The sequence below is a fragment of the Phyllostomus hastatus genome, unplaced genomic scaffold (assembly GCF_019186645.2).
Source record: "Phyllostomus hastatus isolate PE091 unplaced genomic scaffold, TTU_PhHast_1.1 phas_contig_1, whole genome shotgun sequence".
Lineage (NCBI taxonomy): Eukaryota > Metazoa > Chordata > Mammalia > Chiroptera > Phyllostomidae > Phyllostomus > Phyllostomus hastatus.
Window position 1 is genome coordinate 5,013,798 of NW_025333498.1, and position 14,959 is coordinate 5,028,756.

General features: G+C 33.7%; 1 protein-coding gene across 4 annotated transcripts in view; it reads right to left on the bottom strand.

The window, feature by feature from the left end:
- Positions 1-1,286: 1,286 nt before the first annotated feature.
- The window catches only part of PMS1 (PMS1 homolog 1, mismatch repair system component), an 81,867-nt gene continuing 68,194 nt past the window's right edge, over positions 1,287-14,959 (bottom strand). For 3 of the 4 annotated variants that reach the window (XM_045831743.1, XM_045831727.1, XM_045831735.1), the window contains 4 exons: positions 12,644-13,129; positions 9,387-9,517; positions 4,990-5,150; positions 1,287-1,626 (listed from right to left, as the gene is read on the bottom strand). In XM_045831743.1, the coding sequence (XP_045687699.1) occupies positions 1,462-1,626; positions 4,990-5,150; positions 9,387-9,517; positions 12,644-13,129 (943 nt within the window). In that variant the 3' untranslated portion in view covers positions 1,287-1,461. The remainder of the gene's footprint in view (positions 1,627-4,989; positions 5,151-9,386; positions 9,518-12,643; positions 13,130-14,959) is intronic. The other variant, XM_045831753.1, reaches the window with a different exon arrangement.

Consider the following 14,959-nt stretch of genomic DNA (forward strand, 5'->3'; position numbering starts at 1 on the left):
GAAGATCAAATGAGATCATACAAGTGCAGTGTAACCAGCAAATAGATGGTAAATACCTGCTGTCATTACTACTAACTTGATTTGGCAGAATCCAGAACTGGAAAGAAAAAGGAACACGTTTAAGAGGCCATTTTAGGATCTCTTATGAAACAGCATCAGCTGGAAAATGACTCCAAAATTTTGCTTAGGGCTGGGACAAGTGTACGATGCAAATTTCGTCATCCTCTGTATCTCCGTGAGCTTCTCTTTCCTCAATTTACCCAGTAAATTAAAAAGACCTTTCCCAGAAAGGTCTGAGAAGGGCCTCCAATTTTTAAAGGGGTTAGTGAGGAAGAAATAGTATTCAGGTTATGGAAAAAAGGACAATGTTCATAGAAGAAAGGCCTGGCCACAGGCAGAACTTCCAGGAATCAATTTGCACCTCCTATAATACAAAGGATCTTAAGAATTAGAATATGGAAGGTGGTGTGAGCGTGGACACTGTATCCAGTATATTTTACTTTATACAACAAATACATTTTTTGAAATCATATTTCGATGTTTTTTGTATCTCGATGTACTGTGGGACCTGGTTTTTCAAAGGACATATGAAGAATGAATAATCTTAACCTAAATTTTCTGTTAAACAGAAAATGTAGATCTTCCCAAGCTCTCTGATGAATTTTAACCCCAAAGCCCAATAATTTCCATATGACACAGCAACTTCTAAACTATAACCCTCCCCAATAGAGGTATATGGCGGAATTCTTGAAGTTGTTTTTTTCTCTCTTCATTTTCTTTCTTTCTCCCACTTTCTGTCTCACCATCCTACTCTAAATAAGGACTGGCAACTTCTGTCAAATGTCAGCTGAGTCTGTATGATTTCTACTTGCACGAGACTGACCCAGTATATTAGCTCATACTGCCATAAAAAATACTAGACTAGTACTTAAACTACATATATTTTTCTGAGTTCTAGAGGCTAAAAATCCATGATCAAGGTTGGCTCCTGAAGGCCATCTTCTTCCCATATCCTCACATGGGGCAGGGGGAGAACAGAGCAAGCAAACTTTCTGGTGGCTCTTCCTATAAGGGCACTAATGCCACCATTATGGCCTCACCCTTATGACTTCATCTAAAATACCATCTTCAAATACCATCACATTGGGGGTTAGGGATTCAACATGAATTTTGGGGACATAATTCAGTCCATAGCACCTAGGACATCAACGACCCCAAAATACTAGGTATTTTCCATTTTGGTGTTTACAACCAATTATAATAAAGGCTGGGTCTTCAAAATAAAATGAAGAGTCTATGTTAGTTTTTATTTCAGTTTAAAACTTTTTTTTCAATGTAGATACAAGCCAGTGAACCCTCATTTATAAAATAACCATTTAATACAGTACAGACATGGTTTAAAAACGAATTCGTACTTATGACCAAATCAATTTCAACAGTAATTTTCTCAAATATGTTCAATCATGTATCTTCTGGAAGATGGGTTAAATGATGAAAAAATGGGCGACCATGAACACACCCTTTAATTTCATTTTGAAATTGGTGCTTCATTCTGCAGACGATGTCTTGGACGTCCTCCTTTGATAAGTACATGGGTAACTGTCTAGATAGGCGCACTGCTTCTCCCTATGAAGAGAAAGCCATACATTTTACCATGATATACCCTGAAGAAGAAATATGTTATTCCTGGCAGGAAGGAAGACAGAAAATTGATTATATTCTTTTTATTATTCATTCACTCAATATTTATTAAGCACAAATTATGTGATAGAGGCTGTTGTAGGTTCTAGAATACATCAGAGAACAAGACGAATGAGATCTTGCTCTTGTGAAATTTACATTTTATTCAAAGAAACAGAAAACACAAAAAGACAAAGAAATTTCAGTGAGTAATATGTATAAAATTAAACTGAGCAACATGATGGAAAGTAATTGTGTGGTTAGGAAAGCTTCCTGGAGGTGACATTTAAGCTTTAATTTAAATAAGGAACCAGGATGCAAAGATCATGGGTAAAGAAAAGCATTTAGGCAGAAGGAACAGAAAAAATCAAATGATCGTGTAAGTGCAGCACAGTTACTAAAGGGAAGAAAGGGACAAGAAAGGTATTGAAGCAGGAAGATCACCCTTTAAGAGGGGGTAAACAATCTGGATTTTAATCTGAATGCACAGGGTAGTAACCAGGGGATTTTTAAGCAAGAACCTGGCTTTGACTTCACAATTTATATCTGGCTGTTGTATTAAGCATGGTTTGAGACAATCACTGTAGTCCTAGTAAGTGTTTTTGACTAGCATGATAGTGGTGGAGATGGAGGGAGGTGTAAAGACTCCTGATGTGAGTCGGAGGTAGTCAAGACTTGCTGGTAAACTGGTTATGAGGGATGCAGAATCATGGATCATGTCTCCATTTTTGGTATGGTAGTGCTCTTTTCTGAGATAAAACTAGTTTGAGGGTAAAATAGTATTATGAAAGCTGGCTTCTTTTAAGATTTATTTTTTAAAAATTTTGGGGCTTTGAAGATCTGGAATTCTAACATTCTCTCTACCATACATCCTCTCCCATTAAATTCCCCACCTTCCTACTCTTAGATCAACTAACCTATTCTCTTTCTTCAATTTGACCTTTAATCTCCACAATCCCTCCTTATTCTCCTGGACCACTAGCACCCTTCTGTCATCTTTCCCTACTTAAGATACGAATAATGAGTAAGAAATAAAGGATACTATCTCTAGCTTCCTGCATTCCTTCCACTCCTATTAAAACCTTTATATCCTTCTCACAACTGAAATAGTTCCTTGTATATATAATGTGTTCAAATTTCTTCACGTACCCTTTTGTTCTTCCACCAGTCATGTTGCTATGCACAACCATTGGGTAAATCTACCAAACACTGTTGGGGAATGACAAAACTCCTGGCTGGATCCAACACCAATGTTAGCTCTTAGGAGCCCTCAATGTTAGCTTTTAGGAGCACCTGAAAATCTTATTCTTGTCTAATCAACTTCTCTTAGAGTGCTGACAGCTCTTATTTTCGAATCTTTTCTACTACACCCAAATCCCCAATGTCTCTGCAGCCCCTTCAATCTCAGTAGATAATTGTTCTAGTTCTTTAGCACATGAATCACATGACTTCTGTCAAGTTTACCTCAAAATATTTTTACATTCACTTTGCCTCCCCTCTTTGCCCTTTGATTCAAAGAAGAATTTCTTCTTTCTAAAACTTAGATCCATCTTCCTTCCTGTCTCTTTGCAACATCTGCTCTCCAATCTTTTATAGTCAATCTTTTCTACCAAATTCAATACACAGATGCTAATACCTCTCTTCTTCCTTTCACCATCACATGACTTGCTGCACCATCATATCACTTTTTTTACCACTATCCCACTCCTTGACCACTGGCAAATAAATGCCTTTCATCTCTACTATTTTTCCATTATATGTGTCTTCAAGGTTATTATTGCCACTTAGCAGTCACACCTATGGTCTTCTAGCAACTACTACCCTAGAAAAAAATGTGATACTACTTAATTATATTTAAATTTGTTTCCTCCTTGACTTTTTATATCCACCCCTTTCTTGGTTCTCTTTTTAGTCTTTTATCCTTCTCAGTTTCATCTAATTTGACTTGACCTTAAATGAAGCATTCCTGTGGTTCTGATAGAAGTTCTCATTTTTCCTAGACTACCCTCTTTAAGAAGTACATCTATTATTACCTTAACATAATAAGAGGTATATTAGCAAAATATTTATATCTAATCCCAACACCTTGTTTCTGTTATTTCTGAAAACTTACTTCTTCTCAAAGGGTTCTTCAGTACACAAACCACTATATACAACTCCTTCAACCTTTATTTAAATTAATATTAACTTTCGCAAAACAAACATTTACTTCTCCAACTCTAGAAACTAGCTATGTTGACCTGCCTCATATAGGCTGGGAGGTTCCACAAGACAAAGCTTCTGAAGGACTCACAAAATGCTACTGAATCCCATCTTCAGAAATGGAAAAAAGTGGACTTCCCTGTTGAGGAAGTATGACCCTCAGAATGCAATGGGCAGACTACGATTGTAGTCTAAAATGAAAATAGCTCATTTTTTAAAAGGGAGAAAACAAATTTTATTAAAATAAAATTTTAAAAATTTATTTTATTTTAAAAATAATACCTTGAGGGATAAAACCTCAAATATGAAGACAATTACTATTGTTTTCTCACCACTATCTTATATTTGGACATTTAAAAGTTTACAATCATCCTCCATCCTCTATTACCTTTGAATTTATTTTTTTAACCGACTGCTACATTCCTCATCTGTGGTAGACACTGCTAGAAAACTAAAATTTCCATTTATTTAATAATCTGTATCAGGGGTGTCAAACTCATTCTCATCAGGGGCCACATCAGTCCTGCGGTTGCCTTCAAAGGGCCGAATGTAATTTTAGGATTGTATAAATGTAACTATCCCTTAATAGTTAAGTGAGAGCTCGGCCCTGCTGCTGGGTAGAAACAAGGCGCTGGGCGGGATAAAACAAGGTGGAGGGCTGGATTCAGCTTGTGGGCCTTGTGGTTGCCACCTGTGATCTACATCTTTCATTTTCCCTCTTCTCTTTTGCTCTTGAAAAGATCATGGCTTAAAATCTCATTACAGTTCTTTTTAAACAAGTATTTCGTATAAAGGTGGAGCAATTTCAAATCCCTTCCAAAAATCAAAAACCAGACAACAAAAAGAACTTCACTACAAAATGTCTCATGCGTAAGGCTTTTCCTCAATATGTACTCAAGGGATAATGTTACAGTAAGGATCCACAATAGAGTTTACCATAACCAGTCAGTCTTAAAGGAGTTTTCTTTTTTTTAATAGTACTTGCTTCTTGTAAACAATAATAAACCTTATAGGAAATTTACTATTTTGAAACCACTTATTATTTTATTAAGGAACAGGTAAGTATCTCAAAACCTAAGCCAACCTACATAATGGAATAATGCATACCTCTAAATAACTTATCACTTTGCGAGGTCTACATTCAAAAACTTCTTTTGCATTTTTGTTGAATATAGCATTAAGAATTTCTTTTAAATCCATCACTCCATAGAATGGAAGACAATTAGCCATTCCTTCTATTTCCAAGTAATTTTCAGCAATGGAAACTCCTAAAAGATAAAAAACCCAAACATATATATATATATATATATCATTAGTTTGTGTTTAAATTACATTCCAGAAAATACCTATTAAAATCAAAACCACTGTTTTATTTAGTGAACCTTCGTTAGAATGTAAGATAGTCAAGACAAAGTTTAGTTTCTTTTTTGAAGGAAAAATAATAGTTTCCCATAGGATTTCATATTCACATTAAGTCATAAGTGTTTGTAGATACCACATGAGCTTTATATCATTGAATCTCAGTGACTGCTGTTCTGTTCCCTACATTTGTTTATAAGATGTCTTTCTTTGGCGAGAAAATGGAGTCCCGTGATATTTATTAAAATAAAACTGCTGTAAGTGTTTTAACAACTGTTGCTGTTCAAATTCCATCCTACTGGTTTAATGTCTAACTTAAAGACATGGATTACTTGAACTTATAAATCATTATAAAAATACTCATACAGGAACTTTTTTCCAGCTTTATTGAGATATAACTAATATTGAGTTTCAGATGTACAACATGGTGATTTGATAGACATATATTGTAAAACGATTACCACCATAGTGAGTTACTTATTAATATATTAGTAATTTGAGGAAATGAAATAATGTTTACTAAAAAATATTTTACTAGGAAAGTGTTTAAAACTGACATGCTATCTATTATTTAACCTACTCTAAATAAGTTAATGATGAAAATAAAACTAAAAACTAGCTATATGATTGAATATATAATTAGGTAAAATATTTATAATAGCACACATTCCAAAGCATCAAATTGGGTGTTAGAATGCCTTCTGATTTTGGAAAATAGCAAAGACTTGTTTTCTTTGGCTATATATGTGTATATACTGTTCTTAATATTGAAGTCTATACAATATTACCTTGAAGTTAAGAAAATGAGATAGCCCAATGTTGGAAAGTGGTGTAAGTTGTAGGTATAAATGGAGGAATTAAAAAAAAAAAGAGGATTGATGTAGCTTGAAGAGTTTCAGATCCTGGTATGTCAATGATCCTATCCCTAATCTATTTTCAGTTACAGACTCATTCCTTGATGTGATGGTAGATGCAATAGTAGTTAGTATACTAAACAGCACAGGCATCCTAATGTTTTTCCCAGAACGCAATTGGAGACTAGTATAAGTAGATATATAACCACTCATTAAGTGATAAAATACAGAGTTCAGTGAACTGAGACAAAATGAGAGTTTGAGCAAGCAGTGGAACTTGAATGGGGCTTGAAACAAGGTTTAGATAGGCAAAGAGGAGGTAGCAGAATATTTTAGTTCACATCTTTTTACATATGTATCTATATCTATATAGATAGATATGGAAATTTACAAAATACCAATCAAGAACTTGCCACTATTGCTGGTTCTATACCTTATATAATATGATTTGATTGAAAAGCCTAAAACTGACTACATTTGCCCTGGAAAATTGTACACATTTCAAAGAATTACTTGTGAACATGGGTAAAAAGTATTTGGCAACAGATGAGGAAACTGAGCAATATTTTAATCTCTGTCTTGCAAAATTCAGATATGGAAAATTTAAGAGACATTTGGAACCATGTAACAATAAACTTCCAAGTTGTTTCTAAAAAATTCTGTGAAATGTTTCCCAATATTCAGGGAAAATACTTCAATTTAGTAAGTGGTTTGACAAGTTTTCATTTCCTAAAATACAGAACTCTTATTGATGCAGAACAAAAAGCTATGTCCATTAATAAACAAAGTTTTTAGAGTCATAGTCAGAATCTTCTCCTTCAAGGCCAGATGCATTCTTCTTGTCTTTCATATGTCTTTATCTGTATCCAAAGATGTTTTCTGAAAACTAGCAAAATGTTGACCCAAAGTTAAGTCCAATACAACAAAACTCTCACTAAAAGAGAAAGGGGCTTTAAGAAACATGGCATAAAAATTAATAAAGGAAAAAAGACAAAAAAATTAAGAAAAAAACATGAATGTTTTTCATATGATCTGTTGTTGACAAGAGAAATAATGCTGATGATAATCTAAGTTAAATGCAAACAAACCAAGTAAGTTTGCAGATGACTGTCTTATTCATTTTTACATCTTTGGTACCATGCAAAGTACTGGCATTCAGTAAGATTTTAAAAACACTATCTATAAGCTAAGAGCTGAAAGCATCTGTCAGACTGATACTTACTCAAAACAAAACAAAACAAAACATGCTCTTGGAATAGATAGTTATCTAAACTTCAAAAAAATCACTGTGATGACATTTTTTAAGAAAAAATGGCACCAGCCACCAATACCAAAGAGTTAATTAGAAAAAAAAATCTTGCTATACAACACATAACACACACCTTGTTTCACACTGTGAATAAATTTAAAAGATGCTAGGGGTCCCAAAGAAGAAAACTTTCTATGAGGACTAAAAGAAATGATGACACGTCAGTTTAGATCAGAAAGAAGTGCTGGAAGATGGGAAGAAGAATATCTAAATACCTAACATTTTTGAAGACCTATTATTGCTACATACTATGCTAACTGACTGATATAAACATTTTTTGTGTAGTTGCCCACTACTTCATGAAATAAGTATCTCAGTTTTAATAGGGAAGCAATATAACCCATTTGTTAACAGCTAGGCTCAAAAGGCAGATTGTGTGGGTTCAAATCCTGGTTCTACAATTAACTGTGCCCCCTTAAGCAAACTTAACTTTCTGTGCCTTGATTTTTCCATGTATAAAATGGGGATGACAATAGCACCTACTTCCTAGGGCTATTAGAAAGATTAATGAATTAATACATTAACATTAAGAACAGTGTCCTATACATAATAATTATTGAATAATTACTAGTTATTGCTGAGGAAACATTTAGGCTAACTCACTTTCCCATAAACACAGTTCTTAAATGGCAGAGTTGGGATTAAGACACTATTCCAGCCCTGGCTGGCGTAGCTCAGTGGATTGAGCGCGGGCTGGGAACCAAAGTGTCCCAGGTTCGATTCCCAGCCAGGGTACATTCCTGGGTTGCAGGCCAGAACCCCCAGCAACCGCACATTGATGTTTCTCTCCCTCCCTCCCTCTCTCTCTCTCTCTCTCTCTCTCTCTCTCTCTCTCTCTCTCTCTCTCTCTCTCTCTCTCTCTCCCTTCCCTCTCTAAAAATAAATAAATAAAATCTTAAAAAAAAAAAAAAAAAAGACACTATTCCAAATCTAAATATCCAAGATTGAGGCAGGGGGTAAGACGTTTAGAGTAGGTACCCTTAAAACTGGAAAAGTCAAGTAAAATTAAAGTTTAGAATATCAAAGTATTTTTAGTATATATTTAAATTTCATGGTTTTGTACATCACTATTTATTTTTACTTATTTTCTTTTCTGGTCTCAGTAAAACATTCCTTTAAAAGTCTTTTGGTTGGACTTTGTTTTTATACACTTTGGTCATGACAAGTTTTGAAATGGCTGGGAAGGGAGAAGAGTAGTAACACTCTTCATGGTGCCTTTGTACCCCTTGACACCAATGGAGAAAGCTAAGGCAGAAGGCAGAACGGAAACTATGAAAGAACAGAGAAAGAGCCACCCGCGAAAACTGAGGTCTCCTAACCAGGATTCTTTTTTCTCCACATCCAATGAATTTCCATAGCAAACATAGTGTAATCACGTAGTCTTTTTAGCAAAGCCATGGAATCAAATCATCCACTCTCCAAATAGTAAGAGTATTGATGTTACACATTTAATTGACAAAACAACTACATGATTTAAAAAAAAAGGATGTGTCCTGACTGGTGTGGCTCAGTTGGTTGAGCATTGTCCCTGCAAAGAAAAAGATGTGGATTAGATTCCTGGTCAGGGCACAAACCTGGGTTGTGGGTTTGATTCCTGGTTGGGGCATTGTAGGAGAGGCAACTGATTGATGTTTCTCTCACATTGATGTTTCTCCCCCTAACTTCCCCTCTCTCTAAAAATAGATAAGTAAAAATTGTAAAAAGCATCCATTTTTGTTAGGTCATTTCAGTAAGCTGCATATTTACTTCTGCTTCATCGTCCAAAGGGATATTAAATAACTTAGTTAAACAAAGGCAGTGTGAATATTGTGACAAAGAATGGCAAAAATTACAATGAAGCTACTTGATTAGTTATGAAAGTGAAAATTTCTTTGGAAAGACAAAAATACACCATGATATCTCTAAATTATGAAACCCAAATGTGTATCTAGGAACATGATTTATTTTTCCAAGTCAGGAAATATTAAACTATATCATCATACCTGGTATTAATTTTATCTTGAAACCATTTGCTGTAAGACGAGGATCAGACAGGTAAGTTGATCCACTGGATCTTTGGTCATCTGCTGTCATTTTATATAAAATCTCTAAATAATGAGATCCATTAAAAAGACTGAAAAAGAAATAATGGCCCTTTAACTTATTAAATATGAAAAGAAAATAAAAAATTTATGAAAAAAGTTAATCCAAGGTCCTTTTAAAAATTACTATTACTAACCAAAATACAAAGGTATAAATAGCTGTGTAAGGAACTTTATTTTTTTACATTTTTGTTAATATTTTACAGACCTATTATGCACAATTTCCATAAGGAGGAAGAATAGATATGAGAAAGCTTTTATCTTCTAGAATGTTACAAATGAGATGTAAAGTAAAAAAATGTGCTCTAATACAAATGAACAGTTTATTTATAAATAATGCCATTTATACCTTTAAACAGACACAATAATACATTGTCAAGTTACTCAAGTGGTTGACCCTACATAATTTTCAATTGTTAGTCAAGGTTTCTTCAATAATAAAAAGATAAACATATTATCTTTTTCTCCCAGGTATTTATAAATTTAGTAATTCAGAGCTTGGGAGAGCTTCCTTTAGTCTATTGTAGATATGGCATGTGTGCCAAAGGTGGCATATGAAATGGTTCTGCGTAGTAAAGGCTTTAAACAAAATTCTGAGACAGCCAAAGATTATCTATGGCACAAATTAGCCTTTCATGTTGGTTTTAGGCTTGATCATAGTGCTCAAACATGTTTTTACAATCAAGTATCTGTTGGGGTTGACATGTGAGTGGTTACCATTTTCCCATTTAGTCAATGAATATTTGAGTGTCTACCAAGTGACAGATACCGTCTTAGGTATATGAGGTACTGTTCTATGTTCCAGTACAAGATTATAAATTGCTGGCTATTTCTTCATTACAATCCTGTACCTTTGAAAAAGTAAATGCACAGATGTTTTTGCTTATCATCTTTGAAAGGTAGAGGATGCCATGGGCTGTGGGAGCAGACTGTCATAGAAAGGAAAGCTTTGGCTACAGATCATGTGTGCTCTTGCTGGTCTAACCAATATTCAGAAAATCAATCTGAGATTCAGTGGTGATGATGATGATATAGTGTACCAACAAATGGTACAGGCTCTACAGTTGCTGTCCAGATTGGACAACTGAATCCAACTATTCAATGGCTGTGTGAACCTAGGTAAGTTACTTAACAGTCCTATGTTTCAGTTTCCTCATCTGTAAACAGGGATAATGGTTGTATCTCTCTCATAAGGTGTAAAGATTTCATAATCATAAGAGGTGTAAAGAGCTTAGTAAAGTTCCCATCGTAAGTCTCGATAAACATTAACCATTGTTATTATTGAGACCTTACTTTGTATTTTATAGATATCTAAATTATGCTCTTCACATACAAGCTACATAATCCTTATTAGAATTCTAGTGAGAAAACTGAGCTGATTCCATAATTACCGTCTATAGCTCAGTTCCACAAAAACTTAATATTAACTGTGATGGGGATGTCACATTTCAGAAAATTCCAGACACACCCTAGTTCTTTTTAAGGGAATAAGGGAAAAGTATCAGCTATTTGGACTGTTTTAATACAGCCCAAGGCTGCATTAATTCTTTTTCTGATTCATTCTTTGAGTGTCCTAAGCCAATCTATAATACAAAAGATGATGAATTTTAATGATTAATGTTGCCTTAATTATAAAGATAACTTCAACAAATGTTTTTCTGTGCTTTGGTCCCCTTTTTTCCCTTTCTTGTGACAGGGTCTTTAACATGAAGGTTTTAATATATTTTATAAATAATTTTTGATTTATTCTTGGAAGTCTGAAACATAATTATTTAGTGATGTGTCCTGGAGAATAAATTCTAATTATCTTTTTAATTTCAGGTTTTTATCTCCTTTGTTGTTCATGATTCTCTTCTATCTGTGTCAGACTAAAAAAGAAATAGTGAGTATAAAAAAGGGGAATATTAACATTATCAGTTATTCATTTTTACAGACAATAATATTTGCATGGGATATGAAAATGAAATTTCCTATTTTATAATCTATAATAAAATTAGTTCAAGCAATAATAATAAAGGATAAAAACATTAAATGGAAAGGCTGACAGGAAATTGAAGGTGGAGGATTAGGCTATCAGTAGCTGAATCCAGTGATAAGTGCTTTTTGATGTGATGAAGTATAAAGCACAAAGTACCATCTATTAATCAGTCTTACCAGAAAGTAGAACCTAAATCTATTCAATCCTCCTGAGCTAACTTTCATTTAAATACAGGAGAGGGAAAAACAAGTTGACCACCATAGCAAGACAGCAAAGAGACAAACTGAGACAAGACATCCCAATGAACAAATATCAGAATCAACAAAAAATTGATGGTGTGGTATTAAAAGAGATTTGTGAACATTACAAAATGTAGTGATTGACTTTGTTTACATCCAAATTAAAAATTTAAAATCTATAGAATAGACATTTTGAGATAATGAGGAACAATTCCAAGGAATTATTACATAATTATGACAAAGGCATTGAGGTTAGGTAACAAAATAGCCATTTTTGAGAGATGTACACTGAAAGATGGGTAGAAATTTTTCTAAAATACTTTAGTGAAGGAAAGAAAATAAGCATACACATATACAAGGGCAGACAAAGTAAATGTAGCATAATTTCAAACATTATTGATAAAGGTATTCACGTTTAATTCTATTTTGGTATATTTTTAAATGTTAAAGATCACACTATGAAAAAGATTTATGACATCCTAACTTCAAAATTATCCTAGGGAAGTCACTAATATACAGGAGGAGAACTGAACTTCATATTTATGAACTATAGAACTATGTAGAATATTTTCTAATTATTTATTTAAAATAAATTAATTCCACTGAAAATTAGAAATAAAGTTTTTAAAAGGTTTAAGTGAGTTTCACTTTACTAAAAAACACCTTTGACTTTTCAAAAATTCTTATGTATTGATTTGAGAGAGAGAGACAGACAGACGGATATTAACTTTGTTGTTCTGCTCATCCACACATTCATTGGTTGATTGTTGTTATTTGCCCTGACCAGGGATCAAACCCGCAACCTTGGTGAATCAGAACAATGTTCTAACCAACACAGAAACCTAGCCAGAGCAACACTTTTTCAGCTTTTTACCTTCAATTTCTAATCTAGTGTGGATTCACATCTTTAGAGTTAAAAAGATTATATTACTTCACCATACCTCTCTGTTAATATAATTGGTTTTTCCAGTGGTTCTGCAGGAAGTTTATGATTCTCAAGAAGTCTTTTAAATAGCAGGGCTTCTTCCACTCTATATGGATTTAATAACATTACCTCTGTTTTGGATGTAACTAGCCATGCATCAGGAAACTTGAGATGGTGGATCAAGCAAAGTTCGTCATTTTCTTCTAATTCAAAGTTCTTGTGTTTCTCAAAATTTTTTTTAAAGTTTTCCATAGAAAAGGGAATTTGAACTATTTTAATGTTTTGGTTCTTTTTTTTTTCAATTTGGGACTGAAAAAGCTCATCAAGTTTTGGCTGATTAGATAATGACGGTTTCAACTTGTGTTTCTGTGCCAAATTCCACGAGCTGGAGGGTTTTATCTTTTTCCTGCTGTCTTGTAATGGTATTTGTGACTCCTGTTCAGTGGCTCTCTTGATTTGCCTATTGTATCGTTCTAAGTCTTTAGCAGCCCTCTCTTCATATCTACGAATAGAGATAAAAAGAGTAATGAGGCCATAATCAGAACTATATTAACCATATGAAATAACTTTTATAAAAAATATAGTTGTCATTCCAGGTCTGGTAATGATGAAAGCTTATATTGGACTACCCCTCCCATACATACCATATATATAAAACCCTCCCATATATAAACAAAATATAGTTATCAACCTTTTAAAATAGGCACCAAAGAGTACCCAAAAGCAGGCATAAATTGGAATGGGTTCAACTCTTAAAGAGAACCACATTTATACAGCCTTGGTTCACAGAGCAGTGCTTAGCATTAAGGGACAATGGCAAGAACTCAATCAGAAAGCTGCACTCTTACTTGCTTGAGTCAGCAGAACACAGAGCTCTTTGCTTCCGAAACAACTGAAAACTGAGGGAGAAAATCCCATGTATGGAAATCAAGAGGAAAACAATTGCTACAAAGCTAAGTGAGCTAAGCTGAGATTTCAATGGCTACTAACTGCAGGAAAAAAAGAGTCTGGAGTTTGAATTCCACAGAATTACATGGTATAGTAAACACTTTAGACTTTCAATTAAAACTGCAGGAGGACCACATCTTAAGAGTAAGAAAAAAACCTGTACTAAAACTATGAAAGCTACCCTAGGACTAAAGACAAAACTTAGTCTTTCCAACAAGTATAAAACAAAGCCTTCACAAGCTCAAGGTGATCTCTCAATAATTTAAGTGACTGGTAGAACAAAATACAACATGTTTCAGAAGAAAACAGAATCCAGAGTTTCCACAACATATCAGTCACGATGTCGATTATACACAAAGCTATCACTCCAGCAATAAAACAGGAAAATAAGAGTCACGGTCAAAAGAAAAAGTGGTCAGTAGAAACCAACCTCAAGATGACTCAATGTTAGAATTTGCAAAGAAAAAAAATTAAAAATAGGTTTTTATAAATATTTAAGGACTTAAAGATGATTATAATGAGAGAATAGAAGGGGGAATCTCAACAAAGAAGGGAAATTATTAAAAGGGCCAAATGAAAACTAAAATTTTAGAACTAGAAACATAGTATCCAAAATGAAGAAGTCACTGGGTAAGCTTCACAGATCAGAGATGGCAAAATAAACAAAAAAAGGGTCAGTGAAACAGAATATAGATCAATAAAAATTATTCAATCTAAACAACAGAGAAAAGTAATTGAAGACAACTGAAAAAAACACCTTAGGGACCTATGGCACAACCAGCAACCCAGCATATATGTAACTGAAGTTCCAGATAAAAATAAAAGTGAGGGGGGAAAACATCTGAAGGAATTATGGCTGACACTTAACTATATCTAGATACATATATTTTACACAACCAAGGTCAGTAAACCCCAAGTAGGATAAACGCAAAGAAATCCACAGCTAGGTATATTATAATCCAACTGCTGAAAAACAAAAATAAAATCCTGAAATCAAAGAGAAAAAAAGAAATATAACATGCTGCTGAAAACCAAAGGTAAAGATAATATCCTAAAAGCAGTCAGAGAAAAAACACATTACAAAACATAAAACCACCACAAAAATGAAAACAGACATTTTCAGATAAAATAAACCTGAGAATCTGTTTCTATCATCATTGCACATTTAAGGAATGACACCAAATGAATACTGAGAAATAATAAACACCAGAAATGGTAACTATATAGGTAAATAGAAAAAAAATGACCTTTTAAAAATTTTGCTTATTTTTGGAAGATACCTTTAACTTAAAAAATAGTATTTTAAAGTGAGGTTTATATTGTATGTAGATATAAAATATTTATAACCAACTACAGAAAGAACAAGGGTAATAAATGGAATTAT